The 24621-nt window shown below is 34.4% G+C and overlaps 1 protein-coding gene across 1 annotated transcript; it reads left to right on the forward strand.

Moving 5' to 3' along the window:
- Positions 1-17573: 17573 nt before the first annotated feature.
- LOC149542057 (beta-fructofuranosidase, insoluble isoenzyme 1-like) lies at positions 17574-17900 on the forward strand. The gene has a single exon (XM_089795685.1). It carries the CDS (start codon positions 17574-17576, stop codon positions 17898-17900), a length of 327 nt encoding a protein of 108 aa, XP_089651811.1.
- Positions 17901-24621: the final 6721 nt, after the last annotated feature.

Below are 24621 nucleotides of genomic sequence, written 5' to 3' on the forward strand. Positions count from 1 at the left end.
CAACTTGGCACTAAAAACATCATGAATAGTTGAAGATATTCCATATTTTTCATTACTTTCATATTCTTTGGAAATTGATTTCTGATAATTCATCATCATTATGCATACTATCTTTCCTATCCCGCCCATCCCAATGACAACAATAATTGAAATGGAAGAATCGTTCAACAGGTTGAGTATGTCATCAGCTTTGGATTGTATTCCCACTGGGTGTCAATCGTTGGGCAGAAGACTACATCTCTTCCAGTTTGCGGGTGCATATTCAGATGTAATTGGATGCCAGCCTTCATATGAAAGATAACACAGTGATCTTTATATTTAGCTTAGAATTATTGGCTTTAATGTTATCCCGATATTCACCGCCTTCCTTCAACGTCAAAACCAGAGCGGATGTTGTAACAAAACAAACTTTGTAGGAAAAAAATGAGATCTCATCTTCCTAAGTTTCATCCATTGAAGATAGTGAAGTTCTATTCACGTTGAATCTGACAGAGTTTGTTTGTTCTTTGCAATTTTACAAGGAGTATATGCAATATTTTATAAGAGCTTGGTGCAAGCTTTCAAGTCTTATTAAGAAAAGATACAATCCCTGATTTTCTCTTACATAAATCGCGAGAGGGATCTTCTAAAAATATAGGACATAGAAAAGGAAGAAGATGAAAAATAAAAATCTAACTTCAATAAGTGAAGAATCAACAACACTGAAGAGTCTTTTAAAGATACAAAGCAAAATGAAAATAGTCTCAAGAATAATAATGTGTGATTCTTATAAGGTTTGTTAAAATTATATGACTTTTCATTTTTCTTGTAAATACATTTAAAAGAGTTGTTTACATGATTAGTAGATGATAAAATGAAGTTTTAAAATGAATAGTGATAATGTTGTTATCACAGTCACGAGTCATGGAAGACTATGAGCAGTAGTGGAGAAGGAGAGCCAAATAATGAGAAAATCAATGATTTTCCTAGTTACAAAATGAAGTGATAGTGTAAACAAAACTAAAGACAATGATAAGTCACTATTGCGGGACACCAATATCACATGAAGTTCAAAGCTAAACGAGAAAATGATTTCAAATAAGGCCATGTAAGTGATTCAAAAGAATCCCCATTGCACTGAGAGAAGTCAAACAACAATGGAAAATATGTTTCGTTTAATACATTAAAAATTGTGAATGCATATGATAAAACGCAAACTATTTTCTCAGAACCTGACAAGAATTTACCTGTCATAACTACCTGTTTCTGCTAAACTAGTGGAATAAATGATTTCACATAGCATAATATGTTGCTTGGTTTCTAACTTATCCTTGGTGAAATATGGCTTGCAAAGCTGATACCAGTTCTTACATTGGATGTTTTTGAATCCTTCTTTCTAACTGATGAACCATATTTGTTTTGCAACTCACTTAGATTTTCCTTTATAGAAGCCTGCCCTCAAAAATTTGTAGAATTGAATTTGGGGCTCGCCAAAGCTTTCTTATTAACAGATCTAGTCTTTTTTTTTTGTGAAGCTGGTGACGATCATTTTAAAGAAACTTCCAGTTGGAGTAGTAGCTATGGGTGAATTATGTTTTGTTGAGTATGTCAGAATATTCTTGGTACTAAGAACATTTTTCTTAGACAATGAGCTAAATCCTTTTCGATTTGTATTCATAGCAGTATGATATTCCATATTCTCCTCCTCAATCAGGTTTTCCTCCTAAATAGAAAAACATCCAATATGCTCTTGAACTTGCTTTGCAAACAAGTTGGAGGTTGTGTCTAGGGAATATGTGATAGTTTTGTCAAATAATATTCCACCTGCAGGGGCTAATGAATCTGAATAATCAATCTCTGATAGATATCCCTTCCCCCAACATTTGATGGAGTTTTATGAGTGATCACTAGAGTACCACTAATGAAGGCATGGCAACCAATAGAAGGATGAGTACCGCCAACCAAGGAACGATCATCACAATGAGTGTGTTGTTAACCACTCTATTATTCAGTGGATGCTTGCAAGTTGTGATGAGTTCATAGTCGATCCGGTGACTAATGAGCTACTCCTTCAATTCATCAATGCAAGATTCCACTATTTCCTTAGCAGGTAAGAGAAAAGAATGAGTTGAGAAGTGTGGGCTTTTAATCAAGTCATTGATCCCTTTGCAACAATCTAATAAATCTCTTAATAAGCATTGTCAAAAAAATCCATGGACATGTATACAATTCCCTGGTTATATTCATTAGGCATACTTTTTTTGCCACTGGAAGCAAAATTACTAACAATGTTAGGCTTTAGCACTGCAAACAACATCATGTTGTCCTTCATCCTCTTTTGAGAGCTCAAAATATGTGTTGTTCATTCTTATGCAGGACTGGATATATATACATAGAGAAAACACATGGCAAGCAGACAAACAGACATATAACATCTGATAACCAAAAACATGAAGAGGTCAAGGACAATCCAAGAATAGCTTGTTAGCCTAGCCTAGGCAGTAAAAGAAACTTTTTTTTCAATAATTTGACTAGCCATCACAATTTCGATGGCTTGTTCCAACGGCTAGCCATCACTTGCACAATACAATTGTCACAACAACATTGCAATTATGACAACTAGTCTTGATGGATGAATGTTGCTTCCACAGCACAACTGTAGCATTGATGTCACAATTGTCATCGTGGATTGGGTCGTAATTGTGATGGTGTATTGTCACAATTGTGACATCATGAATATGAATTCTTATCCTATATGTCTTCCAAGTTACAATAGTGTCATCTGTTGCTATTACGATGGATACCCTCGCTATCTCAATTTGTGATAGAAAAGGTCTGATAGTTGTCTGACATGAGCTAATTTGTGGTTCTATCACTAGTGTGACTAGTAGACGTCACAATTATAAGGGTTTGTTGTTGCAATTCAGGTCCAAATGTAGTAGTGCCATGTAAGGAACCTTTTAACATAGGACCACACACACTCGAGTGTACCCTTCAGATCTACTCTCACTACTTGGAAAATTGGTCATGACATATTTCCTAAGAGCACAACCCTTACATACTACATGCTTTTTTGCCTTCATCTCAACCAGACCCATCACTATTTCCTTGAGCACATTAAGTGCTCCATGTTGAAGATGAGTCATCCTCCTATGCCATAATCACCCTTGCCCTTTACAAATTCTTAACAATGCTTTTGCAGGCTCAAAATGTAACTGAAACAAGTTTCCAAGTCTAACTCCAATCACTTTTGCAACTTTTGAATCATTGGGATGAATATAAACTTTTCCCCTTTCAAAGGTTACAAAGTAACACTTCTCTTCCAAAGTAGAAACTGAAATTAGATTCATTGTCATGCCACGATCATACAACACATCCCCCACCAACAAGGGTTTTCCAAACTCCCTTTGAAACTTGACAGTGCCAAAACTAGTTGCATGGTAATTGGCATTGTCATTGAGCTTTATATAGAAATCCAACTTCTTCTCCTCCAACTTGATGAAACAATCTCTGACCCCCACTATGTGGCAAGAAGCCCCACTATCAATATACCAAACCTTTTTGGCAACTGAGCTTGAGAGACAGGCGATGAAGGAAAACTCATTTTCAATTTGTGATGTAAGCTCATCTGCCTCGACTATATAGCAACTTGCTTCTTCTGATTGTCCTTTTTCTTATTCCTATTCAGACATTGACTTGTGTAGTTACCCATTTGATGTTAGCACAAACATTTTATCCTGTTCAAATCTTTCTTATACCCACAATTAAAAGAACATTATGTTTTCCCTTTATTAAACTTCTTACCCTTGCTAGCAAGAGCAAGATTTTATTTTCCTTGAGCTTTCTTTGATTGGTCTCCTTGATGAGCACCTTCACAGATTTCTTCTTGAACAAAATCATCCCAAAGTCTTGGCCAATTAGGTAGTCTATCTCTGCCAACCACACTCTTGACAAAAACTTCCTAGTGCTTCAAAAAACCATTTAAAGCTATACACACCAACTCATCTTCGGCAATGGTCACTCCAACAGAAGCCAGTTCCTTATGTCAGTTTGGAAAAATAAGAGGTCACATTCTCACCTTTGGACATATCGTGGTATTATGTAATTTTTCCTTGAGCATCATTTGATGACTCTAGTATTCACTTGATAGAGTCTTGTAAGTGTATCCCACATCTCCTTGGTAGTTTCTTTCCTTGATAGATGAGGAATTAAATGATCTCTTACTCCATCAAGAATGATTCTTTGAGCTTTGGCCTCCTTGACTTCATGTGAATCCAAAGAAAAAGGATCACACACATGTGGTGTCACTATTGTACTAGCATAGATCCACAACCGGTTCTCCTTGAGAACGGATGTATTTTGAACCTTCTATTCCAAGAAGTTAGATGCACCCTCAAGTCTGTCCTCGTATCGAACATTGGTTGCCATAGCCACAAGAAAACCTGAAGACAAACATTTTTTTTGCTTCTGAAATATTCATCACAAATCTTGGCTCTGTAATCAAAGTTTAAAGCTCTGATACCATGTTAATTTTTTATAACGCAGTTATAGATTAATTGCACAATAAATTCATAAAAAGAGGTTCTATCTTATTTATAACAATTAATACTCTAGGTTAATTAACTGAAACTAAATAGCGGAAGCGAAAAAATAGAAGCCAAACACACAAATTATAACATGGATATACCCAGGAGACCCCATTTTGGGGAAAAAGCTGGAACTGTTGGATCTGTTATTCAGCCTAACAGAAAACTTTCTCTTCCAGAATACCATCGAGTTTACTACAACAACTTTACATATATAGAGCCCAGTTGCTTTACTTGGCAAGAAGGAAAAAAACTTTCCTTCCTTTCTTTAGCTTTAAACTCATATTAAATCATTCTTGCTTTATGCAACCTAACAAACTCATAATTATTATATATATGAATTAAAAAAACTAAAGTTGTCACTAAACAACTAGCTCGAGTTGTTGTAAAGCAACTCCACCTTCCAAGATACACAAAAAAAAATCAACAAAGAAGAGGTCCAAGTGGAGTGGGCCAAAGAATTATCAAGGGTGATTGTGCCCACATTAGAACAGTCACTCAATGGAAGAACTGATATAGAGATAAAATAAACTAAATGTTAAGGGAACAAATCAGTATGGATTTGCAATTTACTATTAACTTTATTCACAAGCTCGTTTGATTTCTATGTCCCATCTCTAACCTAGATAACATCATTTTGGACAATGTGTCTCAGATGCATAAAGTGCTTAGTGTCGTTGATATTAATGAAACTTGGAATCATTGTACCAACAAGAACATGATTTATTATTTGGGAGAGGTTATATATCTCTAGAAGGGTCACCAAACTATCCTTTAATAACATTTTGTGGTACACTCAAACAAGAATAGGATAGTTTAGTAAACACACAGTTATGTTGGATCTCGTGTGCCCTTCTTAGTCACCTACGGAGTTGTTATTACAATAGTAACAACTTTATTCTTCCTTGACCAACATAAAGAAGACACTTCTCAAAAATTATCAACTTGAGAATTTCAAATTAGAGCTTTCAATTCAACCAATGTGTGTTGATAATTAGTGAGATGAGTACAAAGATTGCATAAAATAAGGTATTTGTTTAAGGAGACCTCTCTTTATATCTATTGCAAACTAACAAAAATATTTTTTGGTCATCATCAAGAAAGGCATAAGAGATCTTATAGATGATATGTATTGTTATCTTGAGGATTAATTTGTTACCTTCTCATATGGCTATTGTTTACAATTGGCAAGGATAGCAATAAAAACCATATTGGTAATATTAGCCTCAAACCATTTAAGAAGTCCACCAACTAGTCAAACATTTGAATATAATAATCTAGTAAAGAGCTATATCATTATAATGTGGTCCCTTTGAGAGACTAACATAATAGTTTGACTAGAGATATAGTCCTCATTGTGGAAATCACTACAAGGACTAGTGAAATAATCTAAATGCAACTGAGAATATCCATCACCATCATATCGATCAAATTTTAGAATTTCTACCCATTAGAATCTAGGAACATTAAGGAAATGCAAGGCCAATTAACTATGGCAACAAATAAAGCAAGCAATGATTGTTTGGAAGCATCCATGATATTTGCAAGTTGTTATAGTTGGACCATATTTTACAATTAGGCATTTCAAAAAAAAAATGGGTGGAGTTGGAGGCAAATTACCCATGCCAAAAAACTTGGGTCATATAGTTACCTCTAATACCATTAATAGCATTGACATTGATATAAACACCAACATCGACACCAGTAGTAGAAATTCAAAGCGTAGAACTAGCAACAATAGAGCTAGGAGATGGCATGGAATACTACTATTGATTCTAACAATGCTACTATTAGATAAGGGTCCACACTAGGACCCGATTCTACCATATGGACTAACAACCCATGTATAGTGACACCAATTTAAGGACCGATGATGTTAGATTGAGTATCTTGGGGCTTAAGTGTAGCATGAGGAATGTGAGACCTTACAATCATGCTCAATGTCATTAACACTACAAGGCTCTTTTGATATGAGATAAGCATCTCTCATATTACTAATAGCAAAACCAACCCTAGGGAGGATATGATTGCTAAAATCCCTTAGGCCTCGTTTGGTTGTAGGAATTGGGCTAGAATAGGAAAATCTAAATACCTACATTCACCATTTTCACATTTGTTTTCAAAATACAAAATTAGAATTAGAATTCTCCTATCCTAATTTGACCCCAAAATGAGCATAGCGGAACTCCTAGAAAAAGGTGGAATAAGAATAGCTTATTCTTATTCCAATTTTTTATAAACCTAATTTAATGGGTTGTTGGGTCCATGACTACCGTTTGATTCTATTTTGCCACTCAAATGCATTTTTGGACCATTTTCTTCGTTCATCATAAGATATAAACTAGGACAACATTATTTAACGTTTAATATGTGTTTTATTTTAAATGACAAAAAAGACTAATATCAAATTTGGTATCTTTTCTAAACTTTCATAAAATTATCTTTACAAAGAAATCTTGTGTTTAATCTTATAATTAAAACTATGTTGAAAGATCATTTAAATATCATATTAATGATCTTGATTTATTTGTATTTTTTATTTTCTTTAATATATTTAGAAATAAAAAAATTATAGTTTTGACCTTATACTCATTAAAATAATTTGATTAAATTTATAATATACAATATAATATGTCCTTTGAATTTTGATGAATTTCAAAGGTTGTGGTATATCTTTCACTTATAAAGTCAATTTTAAAAATAAAATAAAGGCTTATTAAAATAATTTGGCTTTTAAAAAATTAATAAAAAATCAGTTTTTATAAATAAAAAATCTTGTTTATTTAAAATATTACCAAACTAAAATATATATAAATATTAAAATTTTAAAACAAAACTTATTCTAATTTCTATTTCAATTGTTGCAACCAAACATAGAATATGCATCTTTTGATGGAATACTTGTCCCATGAACCAGTGGTTTGATGATGCCTGTAAAACTTTCCACTGCTCCTTATGCTTGTCTTTTGATACTCATTTCCCCACTTTCACCAATTTACGACTCTCCTACAAATACTTTCTTCACCATAAGAAGCGATTATTTATTGCTTCATAGGGCAGATCACTCTGTAACATGCTTATTCAGTATCCCAAGTTATTTTGGTGCATCGTGTTCCCCCGGCATAGCCAAACCTAGTCCACCCCAGACCTTCATCTCCTTGCCTCTCATGTCTCCACGTTGTATGATATCTTGGGTCAGCTCGCTCCCCTTCCTAGCCCACTCCCCCATTGTCACTTAATTATCCACCTCCAACATTTACAAGGCCATCAGACTTATGAGATGCAGTAGGGCGGCTGATGAGGAAGGTTACTACATTTAACCTCATTTTTCTACCAAAATTTTCAACCATCAACTAAATAAGTTTAGGTTGTTCAAAATGCTAATGTAAAAAATTATTATTTTTACATGTAAGCCATGTGTTGGTCAAAATTTTGACCACCACCAACCAACACGGGGCTTATACATCAAAAAAAAAAAAAACAATTATCACTTTGTCTTTCACGCACGTAGGTTCATTTGGGTTTTCTATGAATTTTCACATGCTTTTTTCAGAGGGTAGGGTTGGTGTTGAAAGTGGATCTAGACCCTGCTACGACTATAACAAGATTAGCAAAGGGATGTTAGCTCTCCTAGGTCATCAACCGGTGAAACCCCATTATTGCTAGGGGTGCTTCAATATACAGGTTGGTCCTGCTTCTTCCTCTGTCTCCACCTTTGTTTATATCTATGCACCTAGCCCATCATACTCCCTTACTGGGGATGCAACTGTTGCTTCTGCATGCCCATAACATATAATTTCAGCTACAGTAGGGCAGCTACAACCACTAGATTTAACATAAGAGAATGTTAATCAAGTACTCGTCGAAGCAAAATTAGAGACTGCAGGTTATTTCTTTTTCCTTTTTCCTTTTTTTCCCCATTTTAGGGTTTATTTTATGTAGAGGGTTTTGGATTTATTAAAAAAAATTAACCATTCATAAGTTTTTTCAGGTGTGGTAGAGCTTGCAAAGTTGGATGGGTCATTGTGAAGCTCCATCTAAAGAGTCGCTTTTGGCACAAAAGATTCACAGTGTTAGTGAGGCTTGGCACTTACCTATAGAAGAGAATACCTATGAGTGACTTAATATGTATTCTTGAATAGAAACGCGTGAATTAGAAAAGAATACTAGTAGAAATGTTTACATTTTCCTTTTTCCAAATCCACTAAAGCCTCATTAAATTGGTTTGCAATAAATGGGGAAAATTTATAGTTTGTGATAAAGTGAGGATGCTAGATTTGAATAGCCATATAAATATACTCAATCAACATGATGGATCCTTCTAGACTATCCAACCTTAGCCAAATGTGCAAGCAATAGCCTTTCCCTAATCATTTCTCTAGTTTTTTATATCTGGCTACAAAACCCTCAAGCTCACTTTCTTCTATGAAGATTGTTGGATTTTTGGTATTAAAAAATTCCTAAGTGTCTTCTCTAGCAATTCCCAAAAATTTCTCACCACTATTATCCCTCACAATTCTTGTGTTTGGGTCACATGTATGAGAAACAAGCAACAAAATTCTATAGCTAAAAATATTGTTGACACCACAAATTTTCATAAGTCATACCTCCTTGCATTTTACTCTAAGTTTTCAAGGTTTCCCTACCCTAAAATTGTATAAATATTTGTAAACCCTTGGATGGTATAGGGGCATCTGAGATAAAACCATATTTATCAAACAATCCACCATCAACCTTCCAACCCTTAACTACTTTTGGACCTTCATATTTATCATTGGTCAATGGATTTAACTAGTACAAGAAATCATAAAATATGTTCCTTTTATGTAATTCATCTTGGTGGAGGATTGATGAATTCTAGGGCTTCTACAAAAATAATTTAAACTATATAAACTAGGGCTTGTGTAGAAATAATTTAAACTCTATAAATTAAGGATTTCTAACCTCATAATTTCAATCTAGTAAACAATGTACCCCAATTAAAAAAATTCACCTCACTACAATAGTTTACCAACCAAAAAACCACAATCCTCCATCAAAATTCAATATAAATTTTCCCAAGAATTATACGAACAAACTCTAAGAGAAAATCATACTTACAACTTTTTTGCTTAATCTTGCACTAAATTTTTCTTAGAAACACCAACTCAATAAAATGGATAGCTTCAAATAAATTTGAGGACTTGGTAGAATGTAGAATGAATTCAAAATTGGGCACTTCATGTCTTTTTATTACTTTTCATAATACCTTTTTGTCTTCTATTAATTCATGTGAATGAGAAATTAACTTGAAACCTTCAATTCTTCTATTTTAAATCTCCACCAAATTGGCTTGATCATACAACAATTATATTTCCAACCACAAACTTATTAAACATTCCCTCAATAAATCAACCAGAATGTTCCACATTATAAAAACCTCTAAGACAACATCCTTGTTAGGATCAAGCAATACTATGAGGGGGGTAAATCACTATTGCAATACTTTGCACCAATCAATAAATTTGAAACTTGGTCATAAACATCCACATACAGAAATATATACCTTTTATTGCCCCTGACTACTCTAGATATACTATTTGTTCAGGGATTGATGTTTAACCAATACTATTCTAGGCAATAAAATTCAAGTAAGCAAGAAGATTGAGTCCATATTAAGATCGGTCTGTAGGGATACCCATTAACAGGAGACACTTGATCCTATTAAGAATAATTTTCATGAAGACACAATGATATAGTATTCACATGAATGCTTCACATTTCAACTCAAAAAGCCTTGATGTTGTAGCGGGTTGTCTTTTGTTGGTATATCTCCAAAGCTTAATGGAAGAAATAAATTGCCAAAAGAAAGATTTCTGGTTATCGAGTAGATGGTAGCTACATCACAAAACTTCAAAACTTATAGTGTTGCGAGATGGTGAGGTTTTGATTGAAGACTTTCATCAGTCCTTGAACGAACGTGTCATGTTCTTGCACCCTTCAATTCTTCAAGGAGTTTGTAAGTTTGAATGCACATTACAAAGGCACTTGTTTGGTCAAAGACATAATTGTTTTAGCAATCAAGATATGTGGCTTGTCTCTTAAGGTGCAACAATTACTATGATTGCCTTATTGAGGTTCGAGTGAGTCAATGGGAAGTCAATGGGACATGTTTGATAGAATATCAACACCATCAAACAAGAAAATTCTAAGTTCATTTGCCTTGGCGAATCATATCACCATAATTGCACCATTGGGCATCTAAGATATTAATATTTGATTGATAAAATTCAAAGAATAAACACCTGCAAGAGCTCACATATAAAAAATGGACCTCAATTGGTAACAATATGAGATATCTGGTCACAACCTTCTATGAGATGATGTGACAAAGAACACACTTATTGTATCAAATATAGAAGCATGATTGCCATATGAATTTGGGATTTTCCACGTTTCACAATAATCACCTGAATAATGTAATGGATACATTCTCATGCTTCCCAGTAGAGGTGTCAACTCTTTGGCTTATTCTAATCAATGATAAACTAAGTAATTAGATTGTGAGCCATTAAAAGTCTTTAAAGGGGAGAAGATTCACAACCTGCTATTTCAAAATCTAATGTGATGAGTTTAGGCATCTTGTATCATACAACATGAAGTCTCTATTATTTATATGTCCAAAGTCATCTTCTTGCCAATAACCAATCAATACATATCATTAAATAATAATGTTTTATTCTTTTATAAGAATAAAATATTATCTTATCAATACAGGTAAAGTAATTTCAAGAATTGGTTACATAACCAACAAATTATCAAGAACAATATTTATTGTAATTAGAGGGGATATGCCATGGTTCTTTCAGGGGTTTTTTTACTTCAAGGAGGGAGTCTTTTTGTTATTGTTTTTCTTGTAATAGAGATACTCATTTTTTTAATGTCATATATTGTATAGATTCTAAAAATGTGGGTTCATTCTTTGGGATTGGATAAAAGGGGAAGCATTATTGAGTCTGTGAATTGATTACTGATTCTTTGGATGATGTTGAGTTGTGTCTTATTGTAATCATTTTTCAGTACCATTAATAATGCAAATGTGTATGTTAGTTTGGATTTTTATTTTCAGATAAAAGTATTCATTGAAAGGTAATATAAACTTTCTTGTGTCTTCTATTTTAATCTTCATTGGTGACTGTGAGGGAGCAAGTTGTGTACCAATTTCTTGTGTTCACTTTCTTTATATTTAAGCTTCTTCAATATATTCTATGTTTGTAGGTAGATGTATGTAAGTCTTTATTGCTTTCAAGTTTAAAGCATTCCCAGAATTTATATTTATCTGAAGAAGGGACATATACCTTCACATCAAAATTCAAAGAACATTTGCATGTAACCATTGTAAATGTCTCAATTGTTGGTTATAGATCTTGTCATAGATTTTAAGCATTAGAGGGTAATTTGGTTAAGTTTGTGAAAAGAAAAATCTATTCACTAATATCGTATCAAATGCTTCAAGGATCTGATTTTTCAAGACTATCTTCAAGACTCCTAAATGAAGGATTTGGTTTTGTAAACTTTAAAACACTTGGACTCAAGGGTTCTAAGGTTCCAATTCAATTCAAAGACCCCCAATCCACACAACTCTTCATCAAACTATTCAAACAACCTAGTAGGTTGTTTAGTAGACTAGCAGCAGAACAAAAAACTAAATAACTCAAACTTCTTCCAAGATACCTGACAAGGTAATGGTATTTATGGATACCCTGTTCAATGTTCTAAAACATATCAATGAATTTCATACAGTTACGTTGGACCAACACACCTATTCAGCATTGATGCCCTATTTTTAATGCATAAAAATGACCCAATTTACAACGGAAGTACCCCCCGATGATCTCCTATCAACCCCAACTACTGGACAATGTCTTCTTATGTCTTCAAAAGCTTAATTCCAAAAGGAATTAGACTCCAACACTTTTCAACCTAGAAATCCCCAAATTGTGCCTTCAAACCCTTGTAATCTAGGGCTTCCTCAATCTTCCATTCTCCACACTTTTGGTCCAAATTGGTGATTGAATCACCTTTTGTTCTTCATAATCAAATGTTCCAAAGCATAAAATGTATGCCTCAAGTGGACAGATCATCCACTGCTACAGGTTGGTGTTCAACTTCAATAACTTTCCCCACTATCCCAACTGTGATCACCTCTATTCAATCCAACTCTACATATGCTCAGTTAATCATTTATAATACAAGTTAAATTAATTCATTCCACAAGTATCAGGCCTTCATACTTATGGAATGTTATTCATTACTCTGAGAACCCTAATACAATAATAAACTTAAACAAAAACCCAATTGGTAACAGTTACTGGCACAACAACAAACTCAAAATAAATTGTGAAATTGGTCAAATAGAAAGTCAAATGATCAAGAAAATTATTGTCAGTGCATAAGGAATTCAAACCAATCCAATTGAGATTCTAGGAATCATACAATTTGTTGAAAATAGAGTAATTTTATTGCTTCGTTCTCCAATTCAATACACCAGTCTTCTCATACCAGTTTGTCTTGTAATAGAGACTTCACAAAAATATATAAAAACCTTCAAAGTAACTTCTCCAAACTGCTTCAACCAACTCTTATCGTTGAGTTGAATAGTTCAATCTTAAAGCAATAACAAGTTAAAAATTCCCTCTAACTTCCTAAAGTAGCCGTTATGATTTGAAAATTTGAATTAAAACATAGAATGGCTTTATTAAACATTAGAGCCTTTCTTGTTATTAAAGTCTTTCACCTAGTTTCCTAATACCCCTCCTAGACTTCTTAAACACAATTTAAGACTTGGACATCATTAGTCCATAACAATCAAGTTCTTAGTCCATAAGAGGACATTACAAAATGTAAAGTAGTCCTTTGAGGACATTGTAAATATGCTAATGTATTGTACTATTTGAAAGTCATCATAGGTGCTAGGATCCTCCAATTAATTTTTTGACCCTGATTGTGCATTCCATCCCCCAAATTTGCTTTGAAGGTCTTGAAAGTTTGCATAGTCTCCTTTTCCAAATTGGTTGTGTGAGGTGCTCCAACACCAATCTAGTTCATTTTGAAGGGTTTTTATTGTTAATATTACAACAACAAAAAAGACAGATTTGGAAGCGCAAGTTACAAATTATCCACCATCAATTGGCCATACCTTTTCCTCAACGATTTGTCCCACTTTCAAGAGAGACGTGGGAGTTTGAGTGCCAAGCAACTAGGGTTTAGGTGGTTTCTTACCATAATTGACAACACCTAGGTTTGGAAAATACATGGATATCGGTTGTGGGGAGAAGTGCAGATTTGGAAGGATTTGAACCATCATGGAACTGTAGTTTGCTAGTTAAAGTATTGCTTCATACCTATAGCAAAATCAAATTCCAAGTATGAGTTGAACATGTTGATTATTGTAAAACTCCATCTAGAGTCCTAAATTAATGTATATATTTCAAACATAACTGCATTTCATGAATTTATGGGCATTAGACAACCTATATATTCGCTAGTTAAATTGTATTAAATCTAAACTTGTATTGCAACCTATAGATAATGTGATTAGTCCATCTAGGTATTGGAAAATATTGTTCTATTTGAATATTGAGAATATTTGTTATTGGGAAACTCTGTAAGACAATTAGTAGTAAAGGTGTTCCATTTGCTAGTTTCCTTATTGGTTGAAGGAGAAACATTATCTCAGAAATGACACAATAAATATTTAGCTAGCATATAACTGAGAAGAAGATAATAAGAGGGTTGGCAATCAGTCAAAATTCACAAGAAGTTGTCATGGGAGTAACAAAGAATTTGTGATTAATCTCCTCCATCCTAAAATATCATTTACTAAAAAAGTTTTAACGACCCCAAATTAGAGTCCCATATCCATGATTAATCACTGATATCTTTCATAAATACACACATCATAGATTGAAACTGATCACACAAGCACAATAGCCAAATATTCCTCTGAGATAAGCCTTATCAATTATATGCTTTAAACTAGCTAAATTTTGACACATTTTCTGATGTTCTTTTGAAATTTCTCTAGACATCCAATGTCTAGTGTTGAAAATGTCCAAGTTACAAGAAATCTAGTTTAAGGTATTCAAGGTTCAAGACCTCAAAGATCAATGCTCAAATATAAATATAGAAGGAATAATGTAATTTGAATATCCAAGAGTCAAGTAGTTCTTGTCAAGAAATTCCAAAACAACAAATCATTAACTTTTTCCAAATGTTATAATTGAGAGTGCCCTAGTGGATATGTATGAAAAATGCAGAAGGTTGTAGAGGACACACAAACTATTTGACAGAAAGCCTGACTGAGAAGTGGTTCCATGGAATGTTATGATTGTGGGATATGCACAAAATGGTAGTTTTGGTGTTGCTTGTGGGATATGCACAAAATGCTAGTTTTGGTGTTGCTTTACTTATTTTTAGAGATATACCTCAACCAAATGTGGGATCATGGAATGCAATTATTGTTTGATGTCCTCAAAATGGGGTTGTGGAAAAAGTCTTGGATGCTTTTACTCAAATGCAACAAATTGGTAACAAACCCAATCAGTTCATTTTTTCTATCATCCTCTCAACTTGTGATAAAATTGAAGATTTGAAAAAGGGCATGAATATCAATCTGAACATAATAAAAAATGGATTTTTTTCTAATATCATTGTTGGGAATTCCCTGATTGACATGTATGCAAAATATGGAAGCATAGGGAAGGCATGTGAATTGTTTGACAGAATGCCTCAGTGTGACATGGTCTCCAAGAATGCAAAGATTGTAGGGTATGCACAAAATAGTGATCTCACTGAGGTACTAAGACTTTTCAAAGAATGGCCTCAACCAAAAGTGGTCTCATGGAATGCAATAACATCTAGATATGCACAATGTGGACTTATTGAAAAATCTATGGAGCTTTTTGAACAAGTACAATAAACTAATATCTAACTCAATTAGTTAAACCTCATTAGCATCCCCCCAATTTGCACTAAAATGGGAGCTTTGAAAAAGGGCATGGACATCCATGAAAGTATAATTGAATGTAGATTTTCATCAAATGTTGGAGTTGGGAATAGGATAATAGACATGTATGTGAAATGTGGTAACATACAGAAAGCACATAAAATGTTTGACAAAATGTGTCAACCTAACATGGTCACGTAGATTACAATCATTGCAGGATATGCACACAATGGGTTTTTTTGAAAGGGATTTGGAGATTCTTAAAAAAGTACAACTGTAAGGTACAAAGTGCGACTCTGTAACCTTTTCCAGCATCATCCCTATCTTAATCCTATATCCAAATAATGGAGCACATTATGTCTTTGTGCAAAAATGGGAGATCTAGTAATTTTCAAAAGGTAAGAGGATTGATAAAAGAAAGAGGAATAAAAGAGCTACCTAGATGCAGTTGGATTGAAATCTATAAAATGGTCCATTATTTTGACATAGGGTTAAGATTACCCACAAACATATGAGAGTATGCAAAGTTGGAAATTTATCTTGCAACATGAAGACAATGGATATATTAGTCTTTTAGCTATTTGTTATGTTTTGGTTGGCTAAAATGATTAGAAATCTTCTACTTTTCTTTTAGTTCCTCAAATTCTTTTGCAGTTTCGCAGTTTAGCTTGTTATGAAGATATTCTTGGTAGCATTTCAATGGTCAATTGTTAATGACTGATGCATTTCTTTATTACAGTAAATTATACTGAGAAGGAAAAACTTTTAACCCTACATGTAAAATTCTCATGAAAGTGATGCTTGTATGTGGAATCATCTTTGTGCAGGGCAGTGAGAAGTATTAGTCATGGAAGGAAAATAAATGAGTTCTACGATTTCCTACTACATAAATTTTGACACATTCTCCATGGTAACTACTGTTAAGAGCGACCTTGAAGAAACCATAAGCAATCCAACCTAAAATATTATATTGCGCTATTCAGGTACACTATATTATGTCTGACTAGATTTTTTTGGGAAAAATGGGCATGATTATTAGTCCTAATTTGTAATTGGGTTCTTTCATATTTTTGTTTGGGTAACAAAAATTCTAATTTCTTATATTCTACATCATTTTCCATCATTTATCAATAATTATAATAAAGAGATAAAGAGACCTCAAAAAAATCGTTGATTGCAGATCAATAAACTAAAAGGAAAGAGAAGGGGATGTCAGCCAAGGTTATAGGGAAAGGCCTTTTAGTTAACTATCAATTTTAGAATGGTCATTTGTCTGTCAAAGTAATGGCTTATAAAATAGGATTACTGTACTGAAGATTCAAGTAAATTTGATAATGAAAGATTATTTGAATAATTGGGGGTCACCACATTTCCTCTACTCAAGATTCAGGTAAATTTGATAATGAAATATTAATTGAATAATATGTTACATCGAATAGTTATAACTATATTCATAGGCTTCACTCAAAACATAAATTTAGGAACAATTACATTTTTTTAGAATATGGAAATCACATTACAGATTTGAAAGAAGAACACTTCAAGGGAGCACATAAATTCACGCCTTTACAATTTGATGATGAGGGAAGGGTTGCTCTATACACATTCTTACCCTTTTTGACAGGCCTACAAGTTTATGTAGGATTAGATTTTTCAAATACTGAGAAATTACTATTTGTATATCATTTCGTTAAGTTGTTTTCAAGCTTCACACCAATCAACCCAAATGAAAAAATATTAGGTTTTCCTATAAAACTTTTTGCCATATCCTAGAATCATTCCATGGAGGCAACCAAAATACATTTGCAAGTCACTCAAGTGTTGTTTTCAAATCTTGGTAGCTCACATATGCCTTATAAAATAGGATTATTGGATGGCTTGGAAAAGATGGAAGGTGGAGAATTTTTGTGGGAAACAAGGAAGATCGACATCTTAATGGAAAGGCCCTTCTTTACACAACCAAAGATTTTGTTCACTGGACCAAAAAGAAGCACCCTCTCCATTCCTCTAAGAAGACGGGAATGTGGGAGTGCCCTGATTTTTATCCTATTTCTCCATTGGGTAAACACGGTCTTGATACTTTTGTTACTGGGCCTAAGATCAAACATGTCTTTAAGGCATCCCTCGATGAAAAAAGATTTGAGTATTATACAATTGGGACTTACTTCACAGACATTGATAGGTATGTTTCGGACAATACAAATGTTGACAACAAATATGGACTGAGATATGATTATGGAAAATTTTATGCATCCAAAACATTTTTTGATAGTCATAAGAATATAAAGGTCTTGTGGGGATGGATCAATGAGTCGGACAGCGTCCAGGATGATATTGCAAAGGGGTGATCTGGTGTTCAGGTAAGGTTCAACCCAAATTTTCACTTCTATATATTTATGTAGTCTTATTACCTAGAAACTAATTGTATTGGATGTGTTTTGATGACTTTTAGTCTTTTAGCTATTCATTGTTTTTTGGTTGGAATATATTGTGTACATGTAAATTTGTTTAGTTGTCATTTGGTTGATTCTCTATTTTTTTTTTTGGTTCATTTTTATTTAAAACTGATGAAAGATTGTAGTAATGCAAAAATGAATGTTGGTCCTCATCTTATACTATTTTCACATTAATAACTTGTGGAGATTATATTTTTTTGGATTGTACAAGGTTTTCACAAGTGACCCAATATCTGATTGTTTTGCAAGAAGTGACAATGATTTAGAAGAATTTCTGAAGATGAAAGTGACAAGGATGTGAATCAGACGACATCCATGGTATGATGATGAATTGGACGGTTTCCATTTAGGAAGGTATTATTCAATTTTTTTATTCTAGCTTATAGCTCATTTAAGACCTTCTTGATGAAAGGTTGAGACTGCTAGCATGAAGAGGACTTTGTTGGAGTCATCTACAAAACCTAAAATTATTGCTAATAAAAAGGAAAAGACAACAGTAACTAGTGAAGCACAAAAGTCAGGTCAGTGCTTAAATACTTTCTCATTACCAATGTGTTGATATTTTGAAAACTAATTAGATATTGAAACTTAAATTATAAAATTGGTAACATGACTAGAGGGAAGTTTCAATTATTTGAAAGAAAATGGCTTACACTCAATTAATAATAAATCTAAGTGAAGATGAAGTTATTTTAGACTAAATTCTAGTTGATATGGGTGATCAACCTTATTTTTGTGTACTTGGTTACCTTCTACATCACTATTCTCTAGCAAATTTCATTTTCATGGAGCATTTAAGGAATTTGTTAGATATCTCCAATGTTAATGACTGAGTAAGTAGTTATAATTCCAATTGATTTATATTATAGGTTTTAGCATTTGTAAACAATCTTATGTATTCTGTATGGATGATGGCTTTTCCTTTGTGCTTGGTTAAAACACGGGGAATACACTAGTGGCTTTTCTGTTTACATTTGATATGAAATAGAAAAACAATGAGGATTTTTGTGTTTATTGTTGTTCCTATTATGTTTAGTTTTTATGATGGCAAAGAATTTCAAACAAGGAGGGACCCATAGTGGATACATTTACATCTTTTTCTGCCTTAGTCGCTGATTAATTCTTTTTAAACATATATGCACTTGAAGTACAAATATTTTCAACCAAGAAAGAGAAATATGGAAGTAAATAATAGAGCTTTAACACTATCGCATTGTTAAGCAATTAAGATTCATGAAGGCATCTACTAAGCTTGCTTCTATTCGTAGATTTGTCTCCAAAGATTCAAGGGAATGATGGGATGTCATATCTTTTTTGGTCTGAACTTGTTGCGACACAAGACAAATGGAAACCTATCTAAAGGTTTCACTTTGGCTTGATTAAATCATTTTGCTAAGCTTACTGCACTGAGTTGAGGATATTCAAATGAACTCAAAATCTTTGTTGTTGTCATGTGTCCAAATGGAATGTATTTTATATATTTTTATTTATTTATTTATTTTATTTTATTTTATTCTTCTGCTTGAGATTGACTCCACTAGTACATACATCTGGTGAACAGTTATTTTCTACATTCGTACGCTAATCAATTGAAATTGTAGAAGCTACTGTGAACTTGGGAATATTTGATTGAGCTTAGTCTTTATTGTAGTCATATCCTTCTAGGCCAAAAGAAGAAGCCAACAACTTATTTCCTCCTAGGGCTCTACATGTAAGAGTTAAAGAGGATGCAACGCTGTCCCTAATTGCCAGACATTGAAGAATTGCCCAGTCCATAGCCCTTAAATAAACAATGTTGTACAAGTTGAGATTAGAAACCTTATTCAACATGCTTTCACTTATTTTTTCTGCTTCAGCTTCTACATCAGCACTCACATAGGGGATAGGAGTCCACAACAAAGATGAATATTGTCGGTCTATGGTGCAAGTTAATCAATGAGGAGTTCTTAAACCATATTGTGGGATCAACAAATATGAAGTACCTCACACCCTTGTAAGTATTTCAATATTCTTAGCTTCTTTGAGGCATTCTATAAAATAGTTCACATGCCTTACCTATGATTTGACATTTTGCATGCATCCTGCACTCTCTCATCTGACTGATGATGGATTATAGAGAGTGATTTGAAATGATGGTGCTAAAAACCACACACAATCAAATCTAAAATGAACTTGCATTACAAATGGATTGTGAAAATCTAATATTGTTAATTTTGCATGCATGTCTACCAGGACAATCACAACTTAAACATATATAAATCTATGTGATTGTTCTGGTAGACATGCATGCAAAATTAACAATATCAGATTTCCTCAATCCATTTGTAATGCAACTTCGTTTTGGATTTGATTGTGTGTGTTTTCTAGCATCATCGTTTCAGATCACTCTTTGTAATCCATCATCAGGATGAGAGAGTGTAGGATGCATGCAAAATGTCAAATCATAGGCAAGGCATGTGAACTGTTTTATAGAATGGGTCAAAAAAAAAATTGACCAACCATTGGTCAAAATTTCGTCCAATGGTTGGTAGTTTCCTACCAAGCAATGGTCGAATTTTCATCCAATGCCTGGCAATTTTCTACCAATTTCGACCAATGCCTAGAAGTTTTCGACCAAGCATTGGTCGAAATGTCAACCAATGCCCGAAAGTTTTCTACCAAGCATTGGTCAAAATTTTGACCAATGCCTAGTAGTTTTCGACCAAACATTGGTCGAAATTTTGACCAATTCCTAGAAGAAATTGCACCATGGCTCTGGAAATTTTTCGACCAACGAATTGGTCAAAATTTTGACCAACTAGTAAGTTGGCCAAAATTTTGACAACAAAAACTTCGACCAATTGGTTGGTCCAAATTCAACCAACCTGAGTTGAAATTTTGACCAATATTGGTTGAAAAATGGGGTCAAATGTACTAGTGAATTATCTCTCTACACTCTTTAATAGAGTGGTTTGTTTTGGTTTTTCAGACTCTTGATCAAGACACGTTATTCACCTGATCCATTAGTTTGGGTTGACCTTCGATCCCAAAAACTATAGGACCGTGATGATTGGGCATATATTTGTCAAACTTTATGCTACAGCATTGAATACTGTTTTATCCAGTGAGCTCAACAAGAGGAATTGAGGGCTAAGGGTCAAGCAAGATTCAGGGCAGACTACCAGACCATGGATCATATCTTTACACTATGGGCAATTATTGAGGAGGCTCAGCATCACTCAAAGAATGTCTACTATTGTTTTGTGGATTTTTGTAAGGCTTTAGATTCCATCCCTAGAGCAGCCCTTTTTTAGAGATTGAGAGATATTGGTATTTCTGAGATCTTATTGACAGCTATCATGACGTTGTCTGACTCAAGACCACAGAGGACCTCTCCGAGCCTATCTAGAGCACCATTAGGGTGAAATAGGGCTGCCCTCTCTCGCCCACCTTCTTTAGGATCTACATTGATGAGCTTGAGGTTTTTCTCAGTGACTCCTCGCTTCCAGGTGATGGTTGTCATCCACACTAGGTATTGATCTCCATCCTTCTCTTTGTTGATGATGTGTTTCTTCTTGCTTCTTCTCTTGAGGGTCTTCAGAGGATTTTGGATAGACTTGCATCTTTTTGTGACATGAGACAACTAGTTGTGAACTTGGAGAAGACTCGTGTTATGGTCTTCAATGGTTTGAAGACCTCACATCTCCATTTTCACTTACAAGGTCGAGAAGTTGAGATTACACCATATTACACATACCTTGGGGTTAAGTTTTTTGAATCTCATTTCAACTTGAGATTAGCCATTTAGCTTTGGATCAGTAAAGGGTTGGGTTCCCTTGCCATGCTCAAGAGACAATGTTTTAGACACCACTTTCAAGACACATCGTCTAAGCTATCCCTCCTAGATTCTTTAGTAAGATCCACAATGCTTTATGGTGCGGTGGTTTGGGGTCCTTCCCTTTTAGACTCAGATTGGGCCATGATTGAGCGTACCCAGACTCTGCTCCTTCGTCAGATTATCAAATGTCACAGATCTACCCCCCACAATATTATTTTGGCTGAGTTTGGAGCTCACCCATTCAAGCTTGCAGTCATTTTTGACATGATATGGTTTCTCCACCATCTTCGTGGTTTTGCAAACTTCGTTGAAGGCCAACACAGATATCCTTACTTAGCCTATTGCTCCTCAGTTGATATTACAGCTCTGATCGAGCCACTAGAGCCCAATGTTGGTATGCTCAAGCTACTATCCTACTAAGTTCAATTGGAATCAACATTGACCATCTCCCTCCATACTAGTTCTCATTAGATGCTCTTGCTCATCTACTTCCCTCTCGGTAGGAGTTGAATGGGCATGTCAAACTTGATGTTTATAGGCAATATATCATACGGACCTTGGTGGATCCTCTAGGGGGACTATGTCCGAGGATGGTTTTCTAGGCTGAGCACTACTTAGATATTTGGGATGGGATTATTGTTCACCCTGAGTAATTACACAGATACTGGACACATGCCCTACGTATCTCCCTTGGCTCCTTCAAGGTGGGCTCACATAGACTCCGGATCTAGGTCGATCACCATATTGCTAGAGAGGATCGGGTGTGCACACTTTGTACCTTAGCTAAGGTAGAATCTGAGACACATTTTCTTTTCAGATGCCCCATATACTACGAGATTATAGGGAGATTTTACTGTCTGTTTAGAGATTGCAGATCCCTCTCAGATTTTTTTAGGTACACCGATCAGCATTGCATTGCGCTCTATCTGTGTGAGTCCTTGCAGCTTCGTGATCATACATTACAACTTTCATCTCCCAGGAGTTAGGCCCAAACACAACTTATTACGACCTTCTTCTCACCCTTAACTCTGGTTAGGGGTGTGAAGCATTCGTACAATTTCCTTAATACGGGTCATTCCATATCTGTGAGACCCCGCAAGGGACCTCTTTGCCAACAACACTCGTCTTGTAGCACTCAGCTTCATCACAAGGCCTCTAGTAGCCGCACTGATCAATTGATGTTGGACTTTTTCCCTGCGAGGACGAATACCTAATCTTTTCTGTGATGTCTCCCGCTTTCTTCTTCTTCTGTTGTACTTGTTCTTTTGTGGACATCATTTGGTGCTCCATTTGTCTGCTATTTTCTTGGTGTAAACTTCTAGTCCCATAGACCCTCGTTCTGGTCTTTTGTTGGACATTAATAATATTATCTTATCTATCTTATCTTATCTTATCTAGGTCAACCAAATAGGTCTAAATGATATTCCAGAATTTATATTAAGAATGTACAAATACCATAAGAGAGCTTATTCCAACATAGATGAATGTCGCATTTAGCTATTCTTGCAACCAAACAGACCCTTAGGTTCTCCCCAAGGGATTGAATATAATTGAATGGAATTGTCTAAGCAAAATAATGATTCAAAGATGGGGAGAACTTAGAGGGGAATTTGTCTGGTATTATGCTCAGAACTAGAATGTGAATGAGATGTAGTTAGATTTCATAAACTTAGAGGAAATGAATAAGAATCAAAAAGATTGTTACCATAATCACTAAAATAGTCTAGGTCACAAAGCTCATAGAAGACCTTCACAACACTCTTAGAAATATCATTAACGAGCAAGAAAGAGATATCAAGAAGGGAAGTTATTGTGTGGGTTATTAAAGTCTTTACTACTTTGGGCAAGTTTGAATGGAAGGTGACTTCATGTTGGCTCTCTATCCATGGACAAGGTAAAACAAATTGTACCAAAAAGTATACGGCAACCTAGACTTGAAACTAACTACTAAATATGGTCGATATAGTAAACAATAAGTTTAAAAAATATTAAGTAAATGGATGTGAAGATTAAAGAAAGAAAGAGATTACTCGATAAAGTCCAACATTGAAGCTTCTATTGCACACCACAATCTTCTTCCTTATACCTATGCACAAACAAAGGAAGACACATATTGGGTGGTGGTAATTTAGAGTTTTGTCACAATAAAACCCCTCCTTTGGTGTCTCCACCTCCAAAAACACCCAGATCGATGATGACAAAATTATATTGCAAATACAAGTAAAGAAGATACAAAGAAGCTACAAATGGAATAAATAATGCAATAACCCCAAAGGAAAAAACTCAATTCAACACCACAAACCAAAGGCTTGTTAGTGTGAGGAAAGACCAGAAATCCCAAGGCAGAGAAGATTTGATACATATGATAATGGAATTAAGCAATGGATGAGCACACAAAGCAACGTAAGGTCAAGACATCTAGCCCAAAGCAGGAAAATGTAAATCCTAGAGCTAAAGAGAATCCAAGAGAACTAGGGGCACCCAGAGACATTTTACTTTCAAAATTAGTAGGTGTAACATTTCAACAACCACCTCTAATTGCAATATTCACAAGATAATATGTGCAAAGCACAGATGTCTCCATGACACAGGTGCTTGCATTTAATATTTGTATCACAAGGGTAGTTGTCTCATTGCATGAGATTAAAGATACATGTAGACATTGGCTAAGCCTTTCTCTTATCTTGGCTATCAAAACCTTACACGTTTTATTGATATTAATATATTATTCAATCAATGCATTATTAAAGTCTTATATTCTCTCTTTGTAAGCTAATAGGGATCATTGGAGGTGTT

This window comes from Cupressus sempervirens, chromosome 8, assembly GCF_028749045.1.
Source record: "Cupressus sempervirens isolate cs-2001-9-10 chromosome 8, ASM2874904v1, whole genome shotgun sequence".
Lineage (NCBI taxonomy): Eukaryota > Viridiplantae > Streptophyta > Pinopsida > Cupressales > Cupressaceae > Cupressus > Cupressus sempervirens.